The 21,530-nt window shown below is 41.4% G+C and overlaps 1 protein-coding gene across 1 annotated transcript in view; it reads right to left on the bottom strand.

Moving 5' to 3' along the window:
- Positions 1-21,530, bottom strand: part of LOC127571409 (RING1 and YY1-binding protein-like) — a 95,991-nt gene that overhangs the window by 73,792 nt on the left and 669 nt on the right. The window contains exon 2 of the mRNA XM_052017736.1: positions 21,377-21,511. Within this exon, the coding sequence (XP_051873696.1) occupies positions 21,377-21,511 (135 nt within the window). The remainder of the gene's footprint in view (positions 1-21,376; positions 21,512-21,530) is intronic.

Genomic DNA, 21,530 nt, shown 5'->3' on the forward strand with positions numbered 1-21,530 from the left:
GCATGGAAGAGTTGGGCCCAAGTGTCTGTTTCCATGCTATATAACTATGATTCTATGGTCTACATTACATCATTGTTTGATCAGCTGTGAGGAGTAAAATCACATTATAACAACAGCATTAAGTCCATTTACAAACAAATTCAACGTTAACAGATACTCGGACAACTTCCCATGGTTTAGCACATGGGGAGCTAAAACTAAGATAATTGGACCACAGATTAAAGTCCCATTTTGAAGTCATGTATTCAACCCTTATCTTTATAAATCTGGATAGTGAAATAATCTATGAACTTCTCATTTTACAAATATGCCCTTCCACCAAATGGCAGAGGATGCAATTCCAGCATTACAAGTGGTATAAGCAATTTCCATTGTAAATGTGGATATAGGATTATAGAATATGGAATAAACTTTACAAGTATGGAAATGTACACAGTAAACCCTGTATTTAGATAGCAGGATGCCAAGCAGAACATTGACCAAAAAATTGTATCTAGAATGCCAATACTGAGGCAATGCAACTATTGTTTCCAGACTGGTAATCCTGTGGTCTGGCAGCTTAAATTTAACAATCTGGAACTTTAAAAAATTTAGAAATTATGACAAAGAAACTACCAGTTTGTCACAAATATCCATGATGTAAGTTCAGTGACAGCCTTTAGGTGAGAAAATGCACCATTCTTATCTGGAATGGCCAACAAGTCTCCAGACCTACAGCTCTTAACTGACCATTAAATTCCATCTTAAATAATTTAGCAAGCCAAATCAGTACTACAATAAAGCAGAAGAATAAAGCTGAACAAACTATCCAGTGTCAACTGAGGCACCAACTTCATTTGGACAATAGTGCCCAAATTGGGAGAGCCATCCCACAGATCAACAAAGCCACAATATGACATGGTCACACTTGGAATCATAGCCTGCACTTAATGTTCCAGAATCCATCACAATCCAAGCACATCCTATCCTACAGATAGGATTAATGGGGAAGGATGGTGTCATATGGATAGGAGGGAGTGCCGAAGGTGTAGTCAGTTCCAGACCTCGAAATCTCATGGTGCTAGACGTGGCAAGGAAATTTCTATCTGATTACTATCTAGTGTCCTCCCTCAGCTGGTAGGCAGCACTGAAAAGGGGGGGGGGGGGGGGGGGGGCAGTGGGTGTCAGGAGATGACTTCAATGCCTGTCATCCCAGAACAGCTTGGAAGCATTACCATTGGGCAGACTATCCAAGTCCTGCAGGACATAGCTGTTTGATTGAGTCTGTGGGAGGTAGTAAGCAAAGCACAGAACAGAATGACTTGATCTTGTCTTCCCTAATCTACCCAAGACAGTTGCATCCTGTCCATGACACAACATCAATACAAGTGATGGATGAGCAGTCCTTGTGGAGTCAAAGTCCCACCCTCACACCAAAGACCATGTGTATGCACGCAACAATTAAAAGAAATCTATCTGGAAGCTCAAAAATAAGGTCCAAGAGGCACTGTGGACCATCAGCAGCAATGTACACCAACACTACCTGTAACGTCAATACAACAGAGAGATAAGCAAAGTAACCAAAGAACCAACCATAATGCAATGTATATAAGTGCATGATGGGAGCACCACCATGCATACCTTAAAAAAAAGGTGTCAACCTAATAAAGCTGCAACATCAGATCATGTGTCCCTGAAAGCAACAGCAGCATACAACCAGAGCTAAGTGAATCCAACGAAAGATCAGATCAAAGCTGTGCAGTCCTGCCACATCTAGGTCACAAATGGTAGTGGACAATTAAACAGCCAACACAAGGTAGCAAGCCGAAGAACATCACCAGCCTCAGTGATAGTGGATCCCAATCTACAGTACTAAACACAAGTCAGTCAGAACAATGTTTAGCCATGTGCAAGGTAGATGATTCATCTTTGCTTCCTGATATCAGCACCAAAAGCAGGTAATATTCAACCAATTCAAGAAGTGGATGACAGCACTGGGCTATAGGACTAGACAAAGTTGGTTATAGTACTTATGACTTGCACTCCAGAATTAATCGCACCTCTCGCCAAACTATTCCAGTGCAGGTACAATAACATCCAGGTGACATCTACAGAAGACACAAGTCAGGTGCCTTATGGAATATTCTGTATTTGAGTACATGAATATCTTCAAGAACACCCAAAACCTCAATCCCATTTGACTGCACCTTGTACATTATTCTAAACATTCATGTCCTCCACCAGTAGTGTGGCTATAACCTAGACCGTCTACAGCATGCATTGCAGTTCCTTGTCTATAGACTACAGTAAGAAAGCCTTCTAAGCTATTACCCCCATCAGAGGACAAGACAACAAGCACATGGGAACACCACATGCAGGTTCCCTTCCAAGGCTCACACAGATCATTCCAGCTTGAAAATACATAGTCGTTCTTCCTCTGTTGCTGGATCCAAATCCAGTAACTACCTGTTTGGCTGCCTTATCAAAGTGCCTTCACCAGAAAGACTGGAGAAATTCAAGTTGGGACTCACCACCTTCATTGATAGCAACTAGAGATAGACAATAAATGAGAGTTTGCCAGCAATGCCCACATCCAAAGAACCAAATAAATCCATTAAATATTGAATGCAAACTAAATTCCCAGTTGCATCCTAACTTACACAGGCTAAAATAATATTTACATTATCTAAAAGATTAGGTGCAAAAAGCCATGCCAACATAAACTCTGGATCAACAGAAATTTGTATTTTCGGCACAACATATCATAAGCCTATAATTTAACAGATGCCATACTCAAGAAACATTCCAAAGTAGGGTTTCAACCCCTCCTGAACTAATCCAAAATTATTTGCTGAATCAGTGATTTATTTAATTGGCTTACATGTAAATGAAGATTAATGCTCACCAAGTAAAGGTCCTCAGAGGGTAGAAAGTGATGAAGCAGAGAAGGGATGGTACCAGAACAATAAGGTATTCCACAAAGGTGCAGCACAAGGCTGAGGAAAAAAAGCACCAACATGCAGATAAACTGACAAAATGACTACGACAGAGGAATCTGAGGCAAATTAATTCAGCCAATAAATTAAAGTATTATCTTAAGTTAACAAGTAACAATTTAGGGGTTTCCCCAAGAACAAAAATCATGAGATTTTATTTTGAGGGGGAAAAAAGGAAGCAACACCAGATTCTCACCACATTCAATGACAAGGGTTAATCACCATGAAGTTAAATTAAGTAATTCACATTGTTTTAGATGTCAGAACAGAAATACACAAGCATCAATCTTGAATTATCAGAAACAAGTGTCAATGGAAAACTTAAGGGTATAGAAATGGTTTTGCAAGAAAATTCAAAATCCAGTGTATGAAAAAAATCAAGTTCAAGTTACTTTATTGTCATTCACCCATATGCTATAAAAACACATGGAGGAACAAAATGTTGTTTCCCCCAGACTCTCACAACAGAGGACATACATAAAACAGAAGACATACAATAAATGCAGACAAAAAAAATTGTGCAAGTACAAATAGTGCAAAACAAAACAGTATATACAGAATACAATTTAGTGCAGAGTTAGTGAAAAACTGGGTTAGATGAAGAAAATACAGAACCCTGTGTTACTCCAATTGTATAAACATGTTCAGCAGCAGCCAAAGTTCTTATACACCATTGTGCAAACCAGGGCTTTTGACGCGGCATTTGTCTGAAACTGTCTCCAGGGTATTCAGGAGCCTGTCAGCCTGAGGGAAAAAAAAACTGTTGTACAGTCTAGTAGTTCTGGACCGGATGCTCCGGTACCACTTGCCAGATGGCAGTGGGACAAATAGGTTGTGGGAGGGATGAGAAGGAGCATCTATGATTCTGCAGACCTTGTGTGTGCATCGTGTGTTGTAGATATCCAGGATGGAGGGAACAGGTACTCCAATGATCTTTCCAGCTGTACTCCCAATTCTCTGCAAAGACTTAAGGCCAGAGATGTTACAGTTACCGTACCAGGCAGAGATGCAGCTGGGCAGGTCACTCTCAATGGTACCCCTATAGAATGTGGTAAGGGTGGGGGAGGGCAGGTCTGCTCTCTTCAGCCACCATAAAAAGTGGAGACGCTGCTGTGCCTTCTTGGTGAAAGAGTTGTTGGTTGATCAGGACAGGTTATCTAATATACGTATTCCCAAGAACTTTAACAGCTGACTCTCTGTACAATGCTGCCATTGATGCACAGGGGTGAGTGGTCAGCCTGGGCCTTTCTAAAATCCACAATCACCTCCCTTGTTTTGTCCACGTTCAAGGAGAGATTGTTGACTGAGCACCAATCCACCAGCCTCACGACCTCCTCTCTGTAAGCTGTTTCATCGTTCCTGCTGATGAGGCCCACCATCATCAGCAAACTTGATATATGGTTGGAGCTCGAGTTGGCAGAACAGTCATGGGTCAGCAGCACGAAGAGTGGACTGAGCATGCAGCCCTGGGGGGCTCCAGTGCTCAGCCTGGTGATATTTGAGATGGTATTTCCAATGCGAACTGACTGTGGCCTTTCAGCGAGGAAGTCCAGAATCCAGTTGCAGGTGGAGGTGCTAAGGCCTAGTAGTGTAGCTTCCTTATGAGGTTCTGTGGGATTTTAGTGTTAAAAGGCAGAGCTGAAGTCTATGAAGAGCATTCTAACATAAGTGTCCTTTTGGCCTAGGTAGAGGTCAAAGGACACTGCATCTTTGGTTGACCGATTGGGGCAGTATGCAAACTGAAGGGGGTCTAGTGAGGGAGGGAGAATGGATTTGATGTGTTGCAAGACTAACCTCTCAAAGGATTTCGTGATGATTGGTGTCAGTGCCACAGGGCGGTAGTCATTTAGCTGAGATTCTGAAATTGGAATTGGTTTATTATTATTGCCACTTGTAACGAGGTAGTGAAAAACTTGTTTTGCATATAGTTCATGCAGATCAATTCATTACATAGTGCATTGAGGTAGTACAAGGTAAAATACAGAATGCAGAATAAAGTGTAACGGCTACAAAGAAAGTGCAGTGCAGGTAGACAACCAGGTGCAAGGTCATAATGAGGTAGATTGTGAGGTCAAGACCCCATCTTATCGTACCAGGGAACCGATCATAGTCTTATAACAGTGGAATAGCTGTCCTTGAGCCCAGTGGTACGTGCTTTCAGGCTTTTGTATCTTCTGCCTAATGGCAGAGGGGAGAAGAGAGAATGTCCAGGCTGGGTGGGGTCTTTGATTATGCTGGCTGCTTTATCAAGGCAGCGAGAAGTATAGACGGAGTCCATGGAGGGGAGACTGGTTTTTGTGATGTGCTGAGCTGTGCCCACGACAGTCTGCAGTTTCTTATGGTCCCGGGCAGAGCAGTTGCCACGCCAAGCCGTGATGCATCCAGATAGGATGCTTTCTATGGTGAATCGATAAAATTGGAGTATCAAAAGGGTCATGCCAAATTTCTTTAGCCTCCTGAGGAAGTAGAGGTACTGGTGAGCTTTATTGGCTGTGGCATCTACATGGTTGGACCAGAACAGCTATTGAAGTTCACTCCCAGAAACATGAAGCTCTCAACTCTCTTGACCTCAGCACTGTTGACGTAGACAGGAGCATGTGTACCGCCCCTCCTTCCTGAAGTCAATGACCAGCACTTTTGTTTTGCTGACATTGAGGGAAAGGTTGTTGTCATAACACGATGTCACTAAGTTCTCCATCTCCTTCCTGTACTCCGACTCATCGTTATTTGAGGTACAGCCCACCAGTGGTATCATACGCAAACTTGAAGATGGAGCTAGAGCAGAATCTGGCCACGCATTCACGAGTGTATAGGGAGTAGAGTAGGGGGCTGAGGACGCAGCCTTGTAAGGCACCAGCGTTGAGAATAATCATGCCGGAGGTGTTGCTGCCTATCCTTACTGATTGCGGACTGTTGGTCAGGAAGTCAAGGATCCAACTGCAAAGGGAGTTGTTGACTCCCCAGTCTCAGAGTTTGTCAATTGACAAAGAAATTTGTAAATTAGATCAGAATCAGCCAACTATTTCTAAGTCATTAATATAAATAACGAATTTGTTGAAGTCAATGACCAATGCTGACAAATAGGTCATCTTTCTATCCATCTATTCTTAGAATAACTGTTAGAAGAACAGATCATCCCAGTAGCTGGCCAACAACTAAAACAGATGAACTAGTCACTTACTCTCATTGCGCATTTGTGGAAACATACGAAATACAAATTAGCTGCCTTGTTTACCTCAGTTGTAACAAGGACCACTAAATTACTTCACTGGCCAAAAAGCTTTATGTTCTGAGGTCATGAAAGGTGCAAACTCCAACTTATTACCATTTCATAATCCAATAGCTGACTTCAATGTGCACAAGAGATGTTGGCATTAAAGACAAATCTCATTTATGCAAGAGACGTACTACAAATCCCTTTATACCTTGTGCAATAATCTAACTACGACATCTAGTAGAAGTGTTTATAAAATAAATGAAGCATTTTAAAAGTTTACAAAATCCATCAAGCAACTATTTTTAATCAAACCGCAGTCAATGCTCACAAAAATCAGTCATTTACTGTCCATTCTCAATTACCTTTATTTGGGGCCTTCTGTGAGATAAAGATAACAGACTATGTTGCTGTGGGTAAAGAATCATCACATCAAGGAACAGCATTTTTCTTCACAAGGAAGGACACTGGCAAACTGGTCGAATTTTTGCAATCATCCTGATAACTATTGTTATCACTAACCTTCAAGTTATCACTAACATTCAGGAATTTATTTCACAAAATTTACATGTCCCAGGTGCCATGTGGAGTTCTGGGGTCCTCTCTGGATCAGTTAAGGCCTCAGAATTGCTAGCCCTGTAATAATGCTACCAGTGCTGCCTAACATTTGTCAGAGTGACATGCAATGCCCTAACAATCCAACAGCATGCTTCCAGCTGAAGCACTTTACTTACTGGATACTTTTAAATTTAGTACTCTGTATTTGCCATTCACAATGCAATTTCCTCCATAGCATGGTGTTTAAATACAGAGCAAAAAAAAACTGCTGGTGGATCAGGCAGCATCTGGAGCCAGAGTGATCTGGGTCAAGACTCTGCATCAGGACTGAGCGTAGAGGGGAAATAGCCAGTAGAAAGAGGTGAGGAGGAGCGAGGCAAGGGGGGTCAAGTGATAGTGGAACCTATGGTTGAGAGCTTCAAGTTCCTAGATATAAATATCACAATAATTTGTCCTGGACCAGCCACGTGGACGCTGCAGCCTAGAAAGTACAGCAATGAGTCATAGAATTGCTTCTTACTTCCTCAGAATGCTAATGAAATTCAGCATTTTCTTGATGATTCTTAGCAATCATCCCACTGCCTTCAGAAAGCAGCCAACATAATCAAGAACTCCCACCCCAGACATTCTCTCTTCTCCCCTTAGGCAGAAGTTACAAAAGCCTGAGAGCACATACCACCAGGCTCAAGGACAGCTTCTATCCTGCTGTTATCAGACCTCTTGTACAATAAAGATGAACTCTTGATCCCAATCTACCTCCTTGCAGCCCTTGCACTTTGTCTACCTGCACTGCACTCTCTCTGCAAATGCAACACTTTATTCTGCATTCGGTTTTCCTTTTTACTACCTCAATGTACTTGTGTATGGATATGTCTGGATGACTCGCAAACAAAAGCGTTTCAATGTATTTCAGAACACATGAAAATAATAAACCTATACCAGGTGAAGAGAGGGATGATGGGCAGATGGAACCAGGTGAGGAAGAAGAGAGTGGGGGTAGAGACAGAGTGGAGAAGTGGAAATATCAAAGGGATTTAGATTCTGGAATCTGATAGGGAAGATGATAAGTGAATCCAGACAAGAGAAGGGTGAGGGACAGATGGAGTGTGAGTGTGGTGCACAAGAAGAAGAAAAAGGAAGACCGGGTTTGCAAGTTACGTGAAATTGGAAAATTCAACATTCCTACTGTTGGCTTGTAGACTTCTCAGGCAAAATATGAAGTACTGTTCTTTTAATTTGCATTTAGCCTCAGCTTGGCAGTAGAGGTTGAGAACAGACAGGTCGGTATGGGAATAGGGAGTTGAAGTGGCATTCAACAGGGAGCTGCAACAGGGAAGGCGGCCATTTTGGACAGAGCACATGTTCAGTGAAGTGGTCACCTCATCTACGCTTGGTCTCGCCAATGTAGAAGCCACATCGGGAGCACTGATTGCAGTAGACAAGGTTGGAGGAGGTGCCTGTGAATCCTTGCCTCACCTGAAAGGATGTTTAGGTCCCAGGACGGTGGTGGAGGAGGAGGTGCAAGAACAAATGCAGGGAGAAGTGTCAGGGGTCAGGGAGGGATGATCAAATCAGGGAGTCACGGAGAGAGTGGTCTCTGTAGAAAGCAGAAAATGGTGGGAGGGGAAGATGTGACTGGTGGTGGAATTGCGTAGCAACTGGTGCAAATTATGAAGAATGATGTGCTGGAAGTGGAGGCTGGTTGTTTTCCTTGGTCCTTACACACTCTGTTCTGTCTGGGTTGTGGGGGAAGGCATGGTGAAAGCAGAAGTGTGGGAATTGAAGGAGATGTAGGCAAGGGTTCCATCAAGCACAGTGGAAGGGAAGCCACATTTCCTGAAAAAGAACATTTCAGATGTACTGGAATAGAAATCCTCTTCTCAAGAATAGTTACAATGGAGATGGAGAAACTGAGAGAAAGGGATAGTGTCCTTATAAGAGACAGGGTGGGAGGAGGTGTAATCTTGGTAACTTTAGGTTTATAGTAATGTCAGTGGATAGTTTGTCTTGTGAGATGAAGACAGAGATCCAGAAAGGGGAGAGAGGCGTCGAGAAAAAAAATGCCAAAAAAGTCAAAATGAATTTGAGGGCTGGGTGGAAGTTAGTAGCAAAGTTAATAAAATTGACGAGTTCTCCACAAATGCAGGAGGCAGCAACAATTAAGTCATCAATGCAGCAGAGAGAGAGTTGTAGATGTGTGCCAGAGTATGTTTGGAACAAGGACTTTTCCATGTAGCTAACGAAGTGTAGCTAGGGCCCATGGGCTGACCATACCTTTGATTTGTATAAAGTGAGACAAATCAAGAAGTTGTTCAGGGCAAGAACTAATTCTGCCAGGCAGATGAGAGTGATGGTGGAGGGAATCTTTCAATGTTCCAGAAAGAAGCAGAGGGCCAGAAGATCTTCCTGATGGGGGCTGGAAGTGTATAGGGGCTGGAAGTCCATCCAGAGTGAAAATGAGGCGATTGCGGCCAGGAAGAGCTCCAGATTCAGGTATCTGCAGTCTCTTGCATCTTGATTAAATAGAGACAAGGCAATGGCTTCACCAAACACCTCCATTCAGTCCACAAGTGGGACAGCAGTCTTCTAGCTTCTCATCATTTTATTATCCACCTACTTTCACTGTGACCTGTTCTTAGCCTCCTCCATTGTTCTGACATAACCTAATGAAAACTCAAGGACACCTACGTCATCTTGACTAAGTATATTGCAGTCTTCTGAACTGAATGCTTTCACAACTGCAGATATGAACTGCTGCCCTCATTTTTCCCCCGGTAGACAGCAGTTGTCATTATGATCCTGCAATTGTCCTTAGAACCTCCTTTAAACCAATCTCTCTTTTATTCTTATTCCCTTTTGTCTATTACTCCTTTCATCATTTAACCTTCTGCCTTCTCCTCCCCACAGCCACCCACCCCCCACCAAGACTCCCTCACATTCTTTCCTCCCCTTGCTCCTTAAATGCCTATTTAAGGCCTGTTAAGTCTCTTACTTTACAATTCTGATGCAAAGATCATCATTCTGAAACATTTCTCTGCACACAGATGCAATCTGACAAGAATTTTCAGCACATTGTCTATTTGTTTCAGATCTCAAGCATCTGCAATATTTTCATAGTTCATTATGCAGCAGATATGTGCAGCTTCCAGTTGTGTACTCTATGAAATTATGGAATTTTATCTGAAACATGCACTCAACTTGAGAAGCTCATATTCAACAATCAAATGCAAGAGTTCAGTTTGCATCCTTGCTTCATGAAAATCACCTGTGTACAAAAAGGAACATTGACAATCAAGTTCATGCCATGTTTGTCCAAGGAAACTTAAAGCATCTTTTTTAAAACTTTCTTCAAAATACAGAAATGAAGCAAATTACTCATTTCCTCCTACTTTCTTAAGTGACAGTATCCCCTTCTGCACACTATTCTACTGTTGGACACTTTCATGAATCAGTACTCAAAAGATCAAATTTTTTCCCCACAACAACAGTTGTATCAAAACAAAATTTGAATAAAACAAGTGTATAACTTTCAAGTCTATTTTGAAAGCCATTCTATTAAACAACACATTGCTTATCTATAAACTAATAACCTATGCCATGGATTGCTGGTTGACATAAGAGTTCTCAATATATTGCAGTACATTGGCAGAATTGCATCACATCAGTGTGTACTGTATGAACCCACTTTATTTAGAATTACAACCTTGCCAAAATTTAGGAAGTAACAAGCTTGACTTTTCTTAGACTAAAAATATGCTCTGCCATACATGATAGGTGTAGTGTAAATAGATTCCAAGTCTCCAATACTAACACAAGTCTTATGTATAGGAATGAAAGAAAAAACAAAAACTTTAAAAAAACCGAAACAAAGAACTGCAGATGCTGGAATCTAGATGAAAAACACTATGATGCAGGAGGAACTCAGCAGGCCAGGCAGCGTCTGTGGAGAAAAGTAGGCAGTCAACGTTTCGGGTCAGGACCCCTCTTCAGGACTGAAGATAGGAAAAGGGGAATCCCAATATATAGGAGGAAAAAGCAGAGGAGTGATAGGTGGTGAAAAGGTGGTGGGGTGGGCACAAGGTGGTGATAGGTACATGCAAGTAAGAGATAGTGATAGGCAGGTGCGGGGAAAGTGGGGAGAGCAGATCCACCGGGGGAATGGGTCAAAGAGGAAGGTCACATGGCTGTGGAACAGAGTCTGAGTGAGCATGAAGGTGATCACATGGCTGTGGAACCAGGACCCCACCACCAAGCACATCTTCCCCTCCCCACCCCTTTCTGCCTTTCACAGGAACCGCGCTCTCCGTGACTCCCTAGTTCACTCCTCTCCACCACCCCACCCCCCACACCCATCTCACTCCCACCCAGAAACTTTCCACTGCCCTTACACCACCTCCATCCAGGGACTCAAACAGTCCTTTCAGGTGAGACAGATTGACCTGCACCTCCTTTCATCTCCTATCATCTACTGCATTCGATGCTCCAAGTGTGGCCTCCTCTACATCGATGAGACCAAACTCAGACTAGGTGACTGTTTTGCAGAACACCTGCACTCTGTCCGCAACAGTGATCTGCATCTCCCTGTTGCCAGTCACTTCAACTCCCCCTTCCACACTACCAGCTACATCAATCCTCAGCCTCCACTGCCAGGAGAATTCCAAGCGCAAACTGGAGGAACAGCACCTCATTTTCTGTCTTGGAACCTTGCAGCCTAACGGCATAAACATTGAATTCTCCCACTTTAAGTAATACCCACCCATGCTTCTTTTCTTCCCTGTCCTCGCCTCTCTCTTCTATCCCTTTCCCCCCCCCTCAATTTCTCTCCTTACCTTTGACCCATCCCCCAGTGGATCTGCTCTCCCCACCTACCCATCACTATCACTTACCTATCACCACCTTGTGCCCACCCCACCTCCCCTCCTTTGTCCACCTATCACTGCTCTGCTTTTCCCTCCTATATACTGGGCTTCCCCTTTTCCTATCCACAGTCCTGAAGAAGGGTCCTGACCCAAAATGTTGACCGCCTGCTTTTCTCCACAGATGCTGCCTGGCCTGCTGAGTTTCTCCAGCATCAAAGTGTTTCTCATTTTTAAAAAAAATCAACTCCAAAAGCTGCCCAAGGTTACAGAAGATGTTGAATAATTTTATATCAATGAACATGCTCTTACATTAATTTTGAAAACACCAATTCTGTGCATTTCCAATCTTGAGCAATTAGTTTCCTCACAGAAGGGTTAGAGATCATTTAAGTTAGAAAACACAATAGGAGGAATTTCAATAAACCTTCAAGTTAAAATGATGCAAATCTTTACCATAATAAAAAACATTCAGCATTACATAGCTTTCAATCACAGAAATTTTCAAATCACAGAAATTTCTAACCAAATATGCTTCTTGAAAAGGTCAAAGATTGAGTTTCATCCACTGGAAGTAATTACATACATATTTTTAATGATTGCATAAGCAAGCCAAAAAGACCATGAGCTTCCAAGGTATCTTCCAAGAACTGGCACACAAAGTTGAATCTTATGCTGCCTTCAACCAGAGAGAGAGGGTGGCAATTACCTTCATATTGATAACCAAAGTTCAGTCCAAAAAAGGCCTTGCATTAACTTTTAGTCACATCATTGCAACAAACGGAACCTCAACCATGCATTCAGAAGTGAAAAGTAAATGAAGTTACAGGTATTATCTTTATTTTCACAACCTCTTCAGAGACAGCAAATAAAACCATCTGAACTACAACTCCAAAAAAAAACCTCATCGCAAACGTATCCTTCAACTTACTCCAGTGGATGTAAAAGTTACATTTTAAATAGCCACAACATACCCACAGACTAATTTGCTCATGTCAATATGCAAATCCAGGAAAAATACACAAGCTGAATTTTGTGAAATAAGCAAATACTGCAGTACAACAAAAACATCAAGTTTTGCTGATGCCAAACTTTCTTTTATAAAGGCGTGGCAGATGGAAAATACTTGCATCTACCAGAAAGGTAGATAAAAGTTCTGAAATAGTAAAGTATCCTTGCCTCCACCCCCAAAGTGAAAATGTATTTCACTTCTGCTGCTATGCACCCAAATGTCAATGCTCAACCACAAAATCTAGGCTATTTGCAGAAACTAGAGTGCTAGTTCTAATGATCATAGGGTTCAATAGCCATGTTAACTAGCCAAGCTTTACTTGTGGTTTTTACATAATCAGAGCTGTATCTTGGCATTGCAAAATTCAATGTAGCCAATATTCTCAAACATACAGGACTCAATCTTAACTGGCAACTCTGTACCCTGCTGGATGTCAAAAAAAAGGGGGAAGGGGGCATTTCAAGGAGTGCATTACTTCAGCATCGAGGGACAATATTCTGGAAGGCTCCTCAAATTATGCTATATGGGATTAAGAACAAAAAGGGTTGCTAGAGGTCTATTATAGAGCTGCTAGAGGAACAGATCTGTAGGCAAATAGCAGAGAGATGTATAAAAATAGGGTTATAAGTGGTAGGGAATTTCAACTTCCCAAATATTAACTGGCATTGCCTTAGGATAAAAGGCTCAGAGGGTAGAGTTTGAGGCTCGTCCAGGAAAGCTTTCTGATGCAGTGTACAGATAGACCAATGAGGGAAGGAAATTGCAGCAGTCCTAGCTGAGATGCATCATCACGAAGTGCCGGAAGACTGGAGGGTGGTTAATGTTGTGCCTTTAAGAAGGGCTGCAAAGAAAAACCTGGGAACTATAATAGACCAGTAAGCATAACATCTGTCGTAGATAAATTCACAGAGTTCGCAGTCACACAGCACGGAAACAGGCCCTTTGGCCCAACAGGTCCATGCCAACCAAGATGCCCCATCCAAGCTAGTCCCATTTGCCAGCCTCTGGCCCATATCCCTCTAAACCTTTCCTAACCATGGACTTGACTAACTGTCTTTTAAAAGTTGTTAATGCACCTGTCTCAACCACTTCCTCTGGCAGCTCATTCCACATACACACCACCTTTTGTGTAAAGAAAAGTTGCCCTTCAAGTTCCTATTAAATCTCTCCCCTCTCACCTTAAACCTATGTCCTCTACTTCTTGATTCCCCAGCCCTGGGAAAAAGACTGTGCGCATTCACCCCATCTATGCCCCTCATGATTTTATACACCTCAATAAGATCACCCCTCAAGTCTCCTACGCTCGGCTCCAAAGAATAAAGTCCCAGCCTGTCCAACCTCTCCCTATAACAATAATAAACTAATCTATTAAATGATCTGTCTGGATGGCATGCAAAACAAAAGTTTTTCACTGTACCTTGGTAAATGTGACAATAACAAGCCAATTACAATTGGAGGAGAGAGGGCTTGGGGAGGGGGAGGAACATCGTTACGAGCGGCAGTGCTCTGGCCGGAGGGTCGAGGGTGACGGACGGTCTGTGGGGCAGACGACGGACAGCAGTGCAGGGCGGAAGTGCACATTGCCGATAGTGGACCAGCAGTTCGGGGCAAAGTTACTAGAGGAAATTCTGAGGGATAAGCTACAAAAGCATTTGGAAAGACAGGGGTTTATTAGGATAGTCAGTATGGCTTTGTGTTTGGGAGAGTGTCTCACAAATTTGATTGACATTTTTGAAGAAGTAACCAACAAGGTCGATAAGGGCCAGGCAGTGGACTTGGTCTATCTGGACTTCGGTAAGGACTTCAATAAGGTTCCACACAGTAGGCTGCTATGGAAAGTTAGATCGCATGGAATCCAGGGAGAGCTAATGGAATACAGAATTGGCTTGATGGTAGGAAGTAGAGGGTGATGGTGGAAGGTTGTTTTGTGAACTGGAGGCTTGTAACTAGTGGCATTCCCCAGGGGTCATTGCTATTTGTCATCTTTATCAATGGTTTGGATGAAAACGTACAAGGCAGATGACACTAAAATATGTGCAGTCGTTGACAGTGAAGACGAATTGGTAAGTGGGCTGACGAATGGCAAATGGAGTTTAATTCAGATGTGCGAGGTTTTGCATTTTGGGTAAACAAATCAGGGTAGGACGTTCACAGTGCCCTGAGGAGTGTTGTAGAATAGAGGGACCAAGGAGTACAAGTACATGGTGCCTTGAAAACGGCATTACAGGTAGACAGGGTGGTGAAGGTAGCTTTTGGCACACTAGCTTTCGGCACACTAGCTTTCATCAGCCTGGCATTGAGTACAGAAGTTGGGATGTTATGTTGCAGTTGTACAAGATATTGGTGGGGCCACATTTGGAATATTGTGTTCAGTTTTGGACACCCTGCTATATGAAAGATGACATTAAGATTTATGAGAATGCTGCTAGGACTCAAGGAACTGAGTTATGGAGGGAGGTTGAGCAGGTTGGGACTTCTTTTCATTGGAGCGTAGAAGAATGAGGAGTGATCTTACAGAGATGTACAAAATTATGAGGGGCACAGATTGTGGACATTCACCATGTCTTTTTCCCAGGGCTGAGGAATCAAGAACTAGAGGGCATAGGTTTAAGGTGAGAGGAGAGAGATTTAATAGGAAACTGAGGGGCAACTTTTTCACCCAGAGAGTGGTCAATATATGAAATAAGCTGCCAGAGGAAGTGGTTGAGGCAGGTATATTCACAACATTTAAAAAGGTACTTGGACAGGTACATGAAAAGGAAAGGTTTAGAGGGATATGGGCCAAAGTTGGACAATTGTGACTAGCTTAGGTAGGAATCTTGGTTGGCAAGGACCAGTTGGGCTAAAGGACCCATTTCCATGCTGTGTGACACTATGTAGCTGGTTAGGTGGAGGTAGTGTCAGTGAAGGAGCATTTTGGATAAAGTGACCATAACTGTACATGTCAAAGTGGATATGGTAAAGGGTAGGGATGGACCAATAATAAAAGTCTTAAATTGGGGGGGGGGGGGCCTTGAAGAGGGTGCAGAAAGGCCAATTTAATTAACATCAGGGAGGGCACGTCAAAGGTAGACTGGAAGCATCTACTTGCAGGCAAGATTACAGCTACAGGAAGCATTCAAAGAAGAAATAACAGGAGTTCAGTGCCTACATGTTCTTTTAAGAGTGCAAGCTGAGGGTAACAAGTAAAAGGAATCCTGGATGTTGAGAGACAAAGTGTTGGTTAAAGCAAGACAAAATATGGCAGTTATAGAGAACTAAAGACAGGGAAGGCATATCATTATACTTTTTGTACTCTTGATATGCTTAAAAAGGAAATTAGAAACACAAAAAAGGGTCAAGAAATATCACTGGCAGACAGGATTAAGGTAAATCCGAAGGCATTTTATAAATATAAAGGACTTTGTAGTTGGAGAACTAAGGAGAAGGTGAAATTCTTGTGCAAGTCTCCATAGAGGAGGTACTCAATGCCTTAGCAGATTTGAAGGTGAATAAATCGCAGGGCTGGTTGAGATTTATCTAAAGTTGCTATCGAGACAAGGGAGGAGACTGCTGTGGCTTTAGATGAGTTTTTTTTTTAAAAAAAGATCTTCACCAGCCACAAGAAAGGTACCAGATGGACTGCAGGATGGCAAATGTGCTCCCCCTTTTCGAGAATGACAGAAGGGAAAAGCCTGGCAATTACAGACCTGCGAGCCTAATATCAGTAGTAGGGAAGTTACTGAATAAAATACCAAGAGACAGGATTAGTCACTTGGAAAGGCAGGAACTAATCAGAGTCAGCATAGCTCTGTCAAAGGCAGATCTTGTTTGAGCAACCTAATTTTTTTTTGAGGTAACAAAGTGTATTGATGAGGGCAGGGTAGTAGAAATAATTTACGTGGACTTTAGTATGGCCTTTTGCCAGGGTCACACATGGGAGACTGGTTCAACAAGGTTAGAGCCCATGGGATGTCAGGCAATTTGGCAAATGGGATCCAAAGTTGGCTTGGCAATAGAAGAGAGACAATGATGATAGAGGATTTTTTTGTGATTGGATGCCTGCGACTAGTGGTGTTCCACAAGGATTTGTGCTAGAATCCTTAGTTGCTTATAATAAATGCCTATGGTTTGAATGTGGTTTGCAAATCCTCACCTGGAGTATTGCCTGCAGTTCAGGTCACCACACTATAGTGTGCTAGAATTGGAGAGGATGCAAAGAAGATTCATCTGTACGTGGCCTGGAATGGAAGATTTTAGTTCATGAGTAAAGATTGGAGAGACTAGGTCTGTTTTCCCTGGAGTAGAGGGGATTAAGGGGGACATGAGTGAAGTATATAAAATTGAGGGGTGTAGACAGGGAAGACTGGAGCAAACTTTTCCCCTTGGAAGTTAAAAAATCTTGAGGACATAGATTTAGGGTTAAGGATAAAAGATTTAAAGGGATTTGAAGGTGACATTTTTCACCAGAGAATGGCGAGTACCTAGAATGTACTGCGTAAAAGAGTAGTGGAAGCAGGAGTCTCTAACAGCATTTAAGAAGTGTCAAAATGAGCACTTGAATTGCCAAGATATACAGGCCAAGTGCTGGAAGATGGGATTAATACAGATGAGTGCCGACTGGTCAGCATGGATTAGTGGGCCAAATAACCTGCTTCCATACTGCACGACTCTAAACACACAAATAATCCTCCATCTTTTAATTTTCCAGATATTAACCACCCTTTTCATTTCTAACACTTACCACAATTTTCTCTGTGTTCTTTTCCACTATAAAGTTTGGCAATAAATTGCTGCATCTTTACACAATCTAAATGGTCCCTCAATTAGATTCTTATTTAGCAGATGAAATGCATGATACAAAAGAAGAAAAAATGGAATACATAAAAACAATTTCATTATTTTTAGAAAAATAAGGTTCAAGGATAACTCAGAATAGTAAAAAGAGCTTCATGTAAAAGTAACATTTGAAACTTATAGAAAAGCGATCTCTACAGGAAATATTTTCCTTCAAGAATATGCATGCATTTTCTTTGATTTTCTTCATCCAGAAATTTGCTGTTATAAGCGATTTCCATTAAAACTGAAAATTAAAATTTTGCAACGGGTATCATGCAAGATTGTTCACTGGTCTGCTTTTACCTTATATACAGTGAACTCCCAATAAAAGTTTCTACATTTGACTAGCACGTTAAATATTACAACTGTTATTACTATGGTTTCATTATATGTGCACAACTCATTGATACTCGAAATTTCATTTTGACACATCAACCACACTACTCTAGTTTTGCAGCAAAGTTGACCACCCCAACTGTCGCCTGACTTTTTTTTAAAATATAAAAGGGAACACGGTTGGCACTTTGAGCAACATTTTCAGAAGAGTTCAATACAAGCAGAATATAAGTAAACAGAATTTTTCCTAATTCTAGTGAGGAAACTGCTTAAAGTTGAAGCCATTACTCGGCATTTGCAGAAAATTTATCAAAAAAGGTGTTATTATTCGACGTAGAATTTAGTGGAAATGCTTAATCAAAATCCATATCCAACAATGCAGAAACAAATTGAGTACACCTTATCAAGTAACTTACAAATTTTGGATATAAAAACCACAAGGTCCAAAGGAAACAATACATCCTCCAGAGACACTTTCCAATTCCTAATCTTCTCCAGAAAGAAAGCTCATGTGAAATTGTTTTGAAAATTAACCATGTACTAAATTATCACCTTAACTCTGAATATTAATGATTCATTTTTCTTCATCATTAATTTCATGTATTTCAAACCAGAAGCTTTAAAATTGATATTTAGTTACATTATAAAAACTGCTTGTTATTGTCACAAATTCACAAAAACAATAAATCACATTTCCACTGCTCTCCAGAAATTCAGTTTGGGATTGAAATGCAGTCAGGGCCATAACTTGCTAATATATCACAAAGTGGTCTATCTACACACAGGAGCCTAATGAACATTTACAAGATTATAGCAAAACCAAATCAACTCCTTATATAAAAGTCGTAAATTGTATAAGTCAAAAAGCATGAACCAAAAAAAATTGACCAAATTCTCTTTTTGCAACTCAATGCTAACAAAAGGCAAAACCACTTGAGATCAACTCTCAAGACAATGAAGATTGAATGTGTTTATATTGCACGTTTAACTAAGGAAACACTGCATGGCATTTGAACTTCAGAGAAGGAAGGTGACAAAGGGTTAAAAGATGAAAGGGCCTCTTGACACTTCAGATAAAAGTTTTATAACACTGGGTTTTGGGTGGATGTAAATGGTCTTGTGAGAGCTTTGAAACCAGCTGTAGATTCAGAATGCAAATTTTTCCACGCGCTGCTTAAGCCTGAGGTAATGGTCCATGAGTTTACAGAGACAGAGGTGGAGTTTATGGTGCCTATTGTAAACAATTGTTTCCATCTTCCTGTTCTTCTATAGAGAATGAACATTGCCAACGATAATCAGCTCCTGCTTGCTCAAGTGCCTGAGTATGCACACACTGAAATAAAATTCCAGTAACTTCCTATCAATTGACGTTCCCTCCTTGGGCTAAATTTGCAATTTCTCAATCCATTAATCCACAATTTCTGAGTGGTGTGGAAAATCATAATCAACATCTCCAACTTGCTCATTTTATTTTAATATCCTGGAATGGAAGATATGTCTTTTGCAAGACTTCTTTCTCCCCTCTCCAGAGTGGAAACATTTCAGAAAAGAAATGTTGGATGCACTCAGCAGGTCAGTCCTGAAACATTAACTGTTCCCTTTCTACAGCTGCCACCTGATCTTCTGAGTGTTTCAAGCATTTTCTGTTTTTATTTCAGATCTTCAGCATCTGTACTTTTGATTTTCCAGAAACATTTCAATTTGGGTTGCCAAAGTTCCCTTCTGTTGAAGGTATTTTATCCTGCCCCAACAATTGGAAAACTGATGTAGTGCTCAGTTAACGAAACTCTCACTCCATATTATTCAATGTACTCAAAACTGTAGAAAAAAAACCAACACAACATACCCAATGATGTATGGCAACAATTCTGCAGCATCATTTTGGAAAAAAATATCTTCAACATTTGGATTTCCAGCCAAATAGAGGTCAGACTTGTAAAGTCTGAAGCAAACGAGAAAACTACCCAATAGTGGAACTCAAGTGCAAATAGCCTTTTTACTAGGCAACATTAATGTGAGACTTGAAAATCAAAATATTGCAAATGCTGGCAATCTAAAATATTCAGGTCAGACATTGGTTCTGAAGAAGGATCACCGACCTACAACATCTAACTGCAGCTGCAAAAATACTTTGCCACCTTCTCTTAAAACAGTTTCCTTAGATGCTGCCTGACCTCCTGTGTATTTCCAGTACTGTTTTCACTTTGTATTAAAATGGCACTATTCAAGTAACAAAAACTTTTTCAGGCAGCGATATAGGATATTGATTCACGTGAAGTTTGCAGTTTTCTCAAAAGGTGCTTTGGTTGGATTCAAATGTGATTGGGAAAGCAACAGTTATAATACATTAATCAATTCCATAAATCGATTAGACCCAGGACACACCTAATATTCCTCATGTTCATTTTATTCCGGGAGATAGTTTTTTTTTGTTGCTAGTACTATTCTGAAAGATGTGTCGCACCCTGACGTCTCCACGTGTAACCTGCGCCAACCTCAGGTCCGTGGGATGGATACTATCGCCAGTTCACTGACTGAATCGGGAAGTGATTCCCTCCCAAAACAAAACTCCCTTTGCTTTCATACCCGTCACAAACTATAACTAACAATGAGAGAAGAGTGCCATATGGTGTCACGCAAGTCATCAACACGTCAGAACTACTTAAAGGGATAGGGAAAGGTATTTTTGAGATTGGGATTCGATGTTGAAATCTTTTCACAACAATGATTATTTTTCTGTCATGCATCAGTTATTACGCAGAAAACGGAGCTTTCTGAAAGTGTTTCCCCACAATGAGTTTCAATCACGGCGTAAAATAAACAGTCAGAACTCGGCCACATCACAACAAACAACCCACACAGGGATTTCTGCAGAAAGTCACTTATTACTCACAGCTGGAAGCAAGTACAGAAATGCCGTCATTTTGAAAAAAAAAATCATAAATGACGACAATCATCGAAGTTTATAAAAGTAGTTCCTGAAACCCTTCCACGTACTCACTACTAAGTTCAGCCGTGCACTTGGCAACCCAATGGGAATTTACCCAAACCATTAGTAAATTATTTACTTTAAGTCACGTACGATAAAAAAAATCGCTACGCCACAAAAACCGTATTTAAGAAAAGCATAACACATCCATAGTAATGGCATATTCAATTTTAAACATGCCCAAGGACAAACGCATACTCACCTCGACGCGAAATTTGTCGAAGCACAAGTGGCTGATATAGCTCTTGGTATGGGGCTGAAGAGTTAAACATTCCTCAGGAGTACTTCCACCTTTCTGGGTTCCCTCCCCCACGATCGTGTCCTGTCGCCTGCCATTTACAACAAATGTCATGGCAGCCTAAATCCTAGCATTTAGTCTGAAATAAGGTAAACCCTCGCCGTCCAACAATTACACAGAGCATTGTAGTGAGTGGTTACACCAAAAATAAACTACAATCAAATCGATCCTAACACAGTAACATCAAAATCAACAAGTCTGGATTCAACCAGTATTTAATTATTTCCAGGCACACATCTTCCACCATAACCACCACCCCCTCCCAGACACACACAAATCAAGAGGCAACAAAAAAAAAATCGAGAGAACTCGTCGCTCACCGAGTGGACGTCCCTTTCCGTACATCGCAAATGCTGCATTTGAAAGCTTCCGCACTGTTCCTGAAGGTGCAGACACTACAGTCCCAGAAGCCGTCCTCCGAGCCGGGCTTGGCTTGCCTCTTTGGCCTTGAAAAACTGCAACAAAAACAAGAGA

Source organism: Pristis pectinata, chromosome 6 (assembly GCF_009764475.1).
Source record: "Pristis pectinata isolate sPriPec2 chromosome 6, sPriPec2.1.pri, whole genome shotgun sequence".
In the NCBI taxonomy this organism is placed as follows: domain Eukaryota; kingdom Metazoa; phylum Chordata; class Chondrichthyes; order Rhinopristiformes; family Pristidae; genus Pristis; species Pristis pectinata.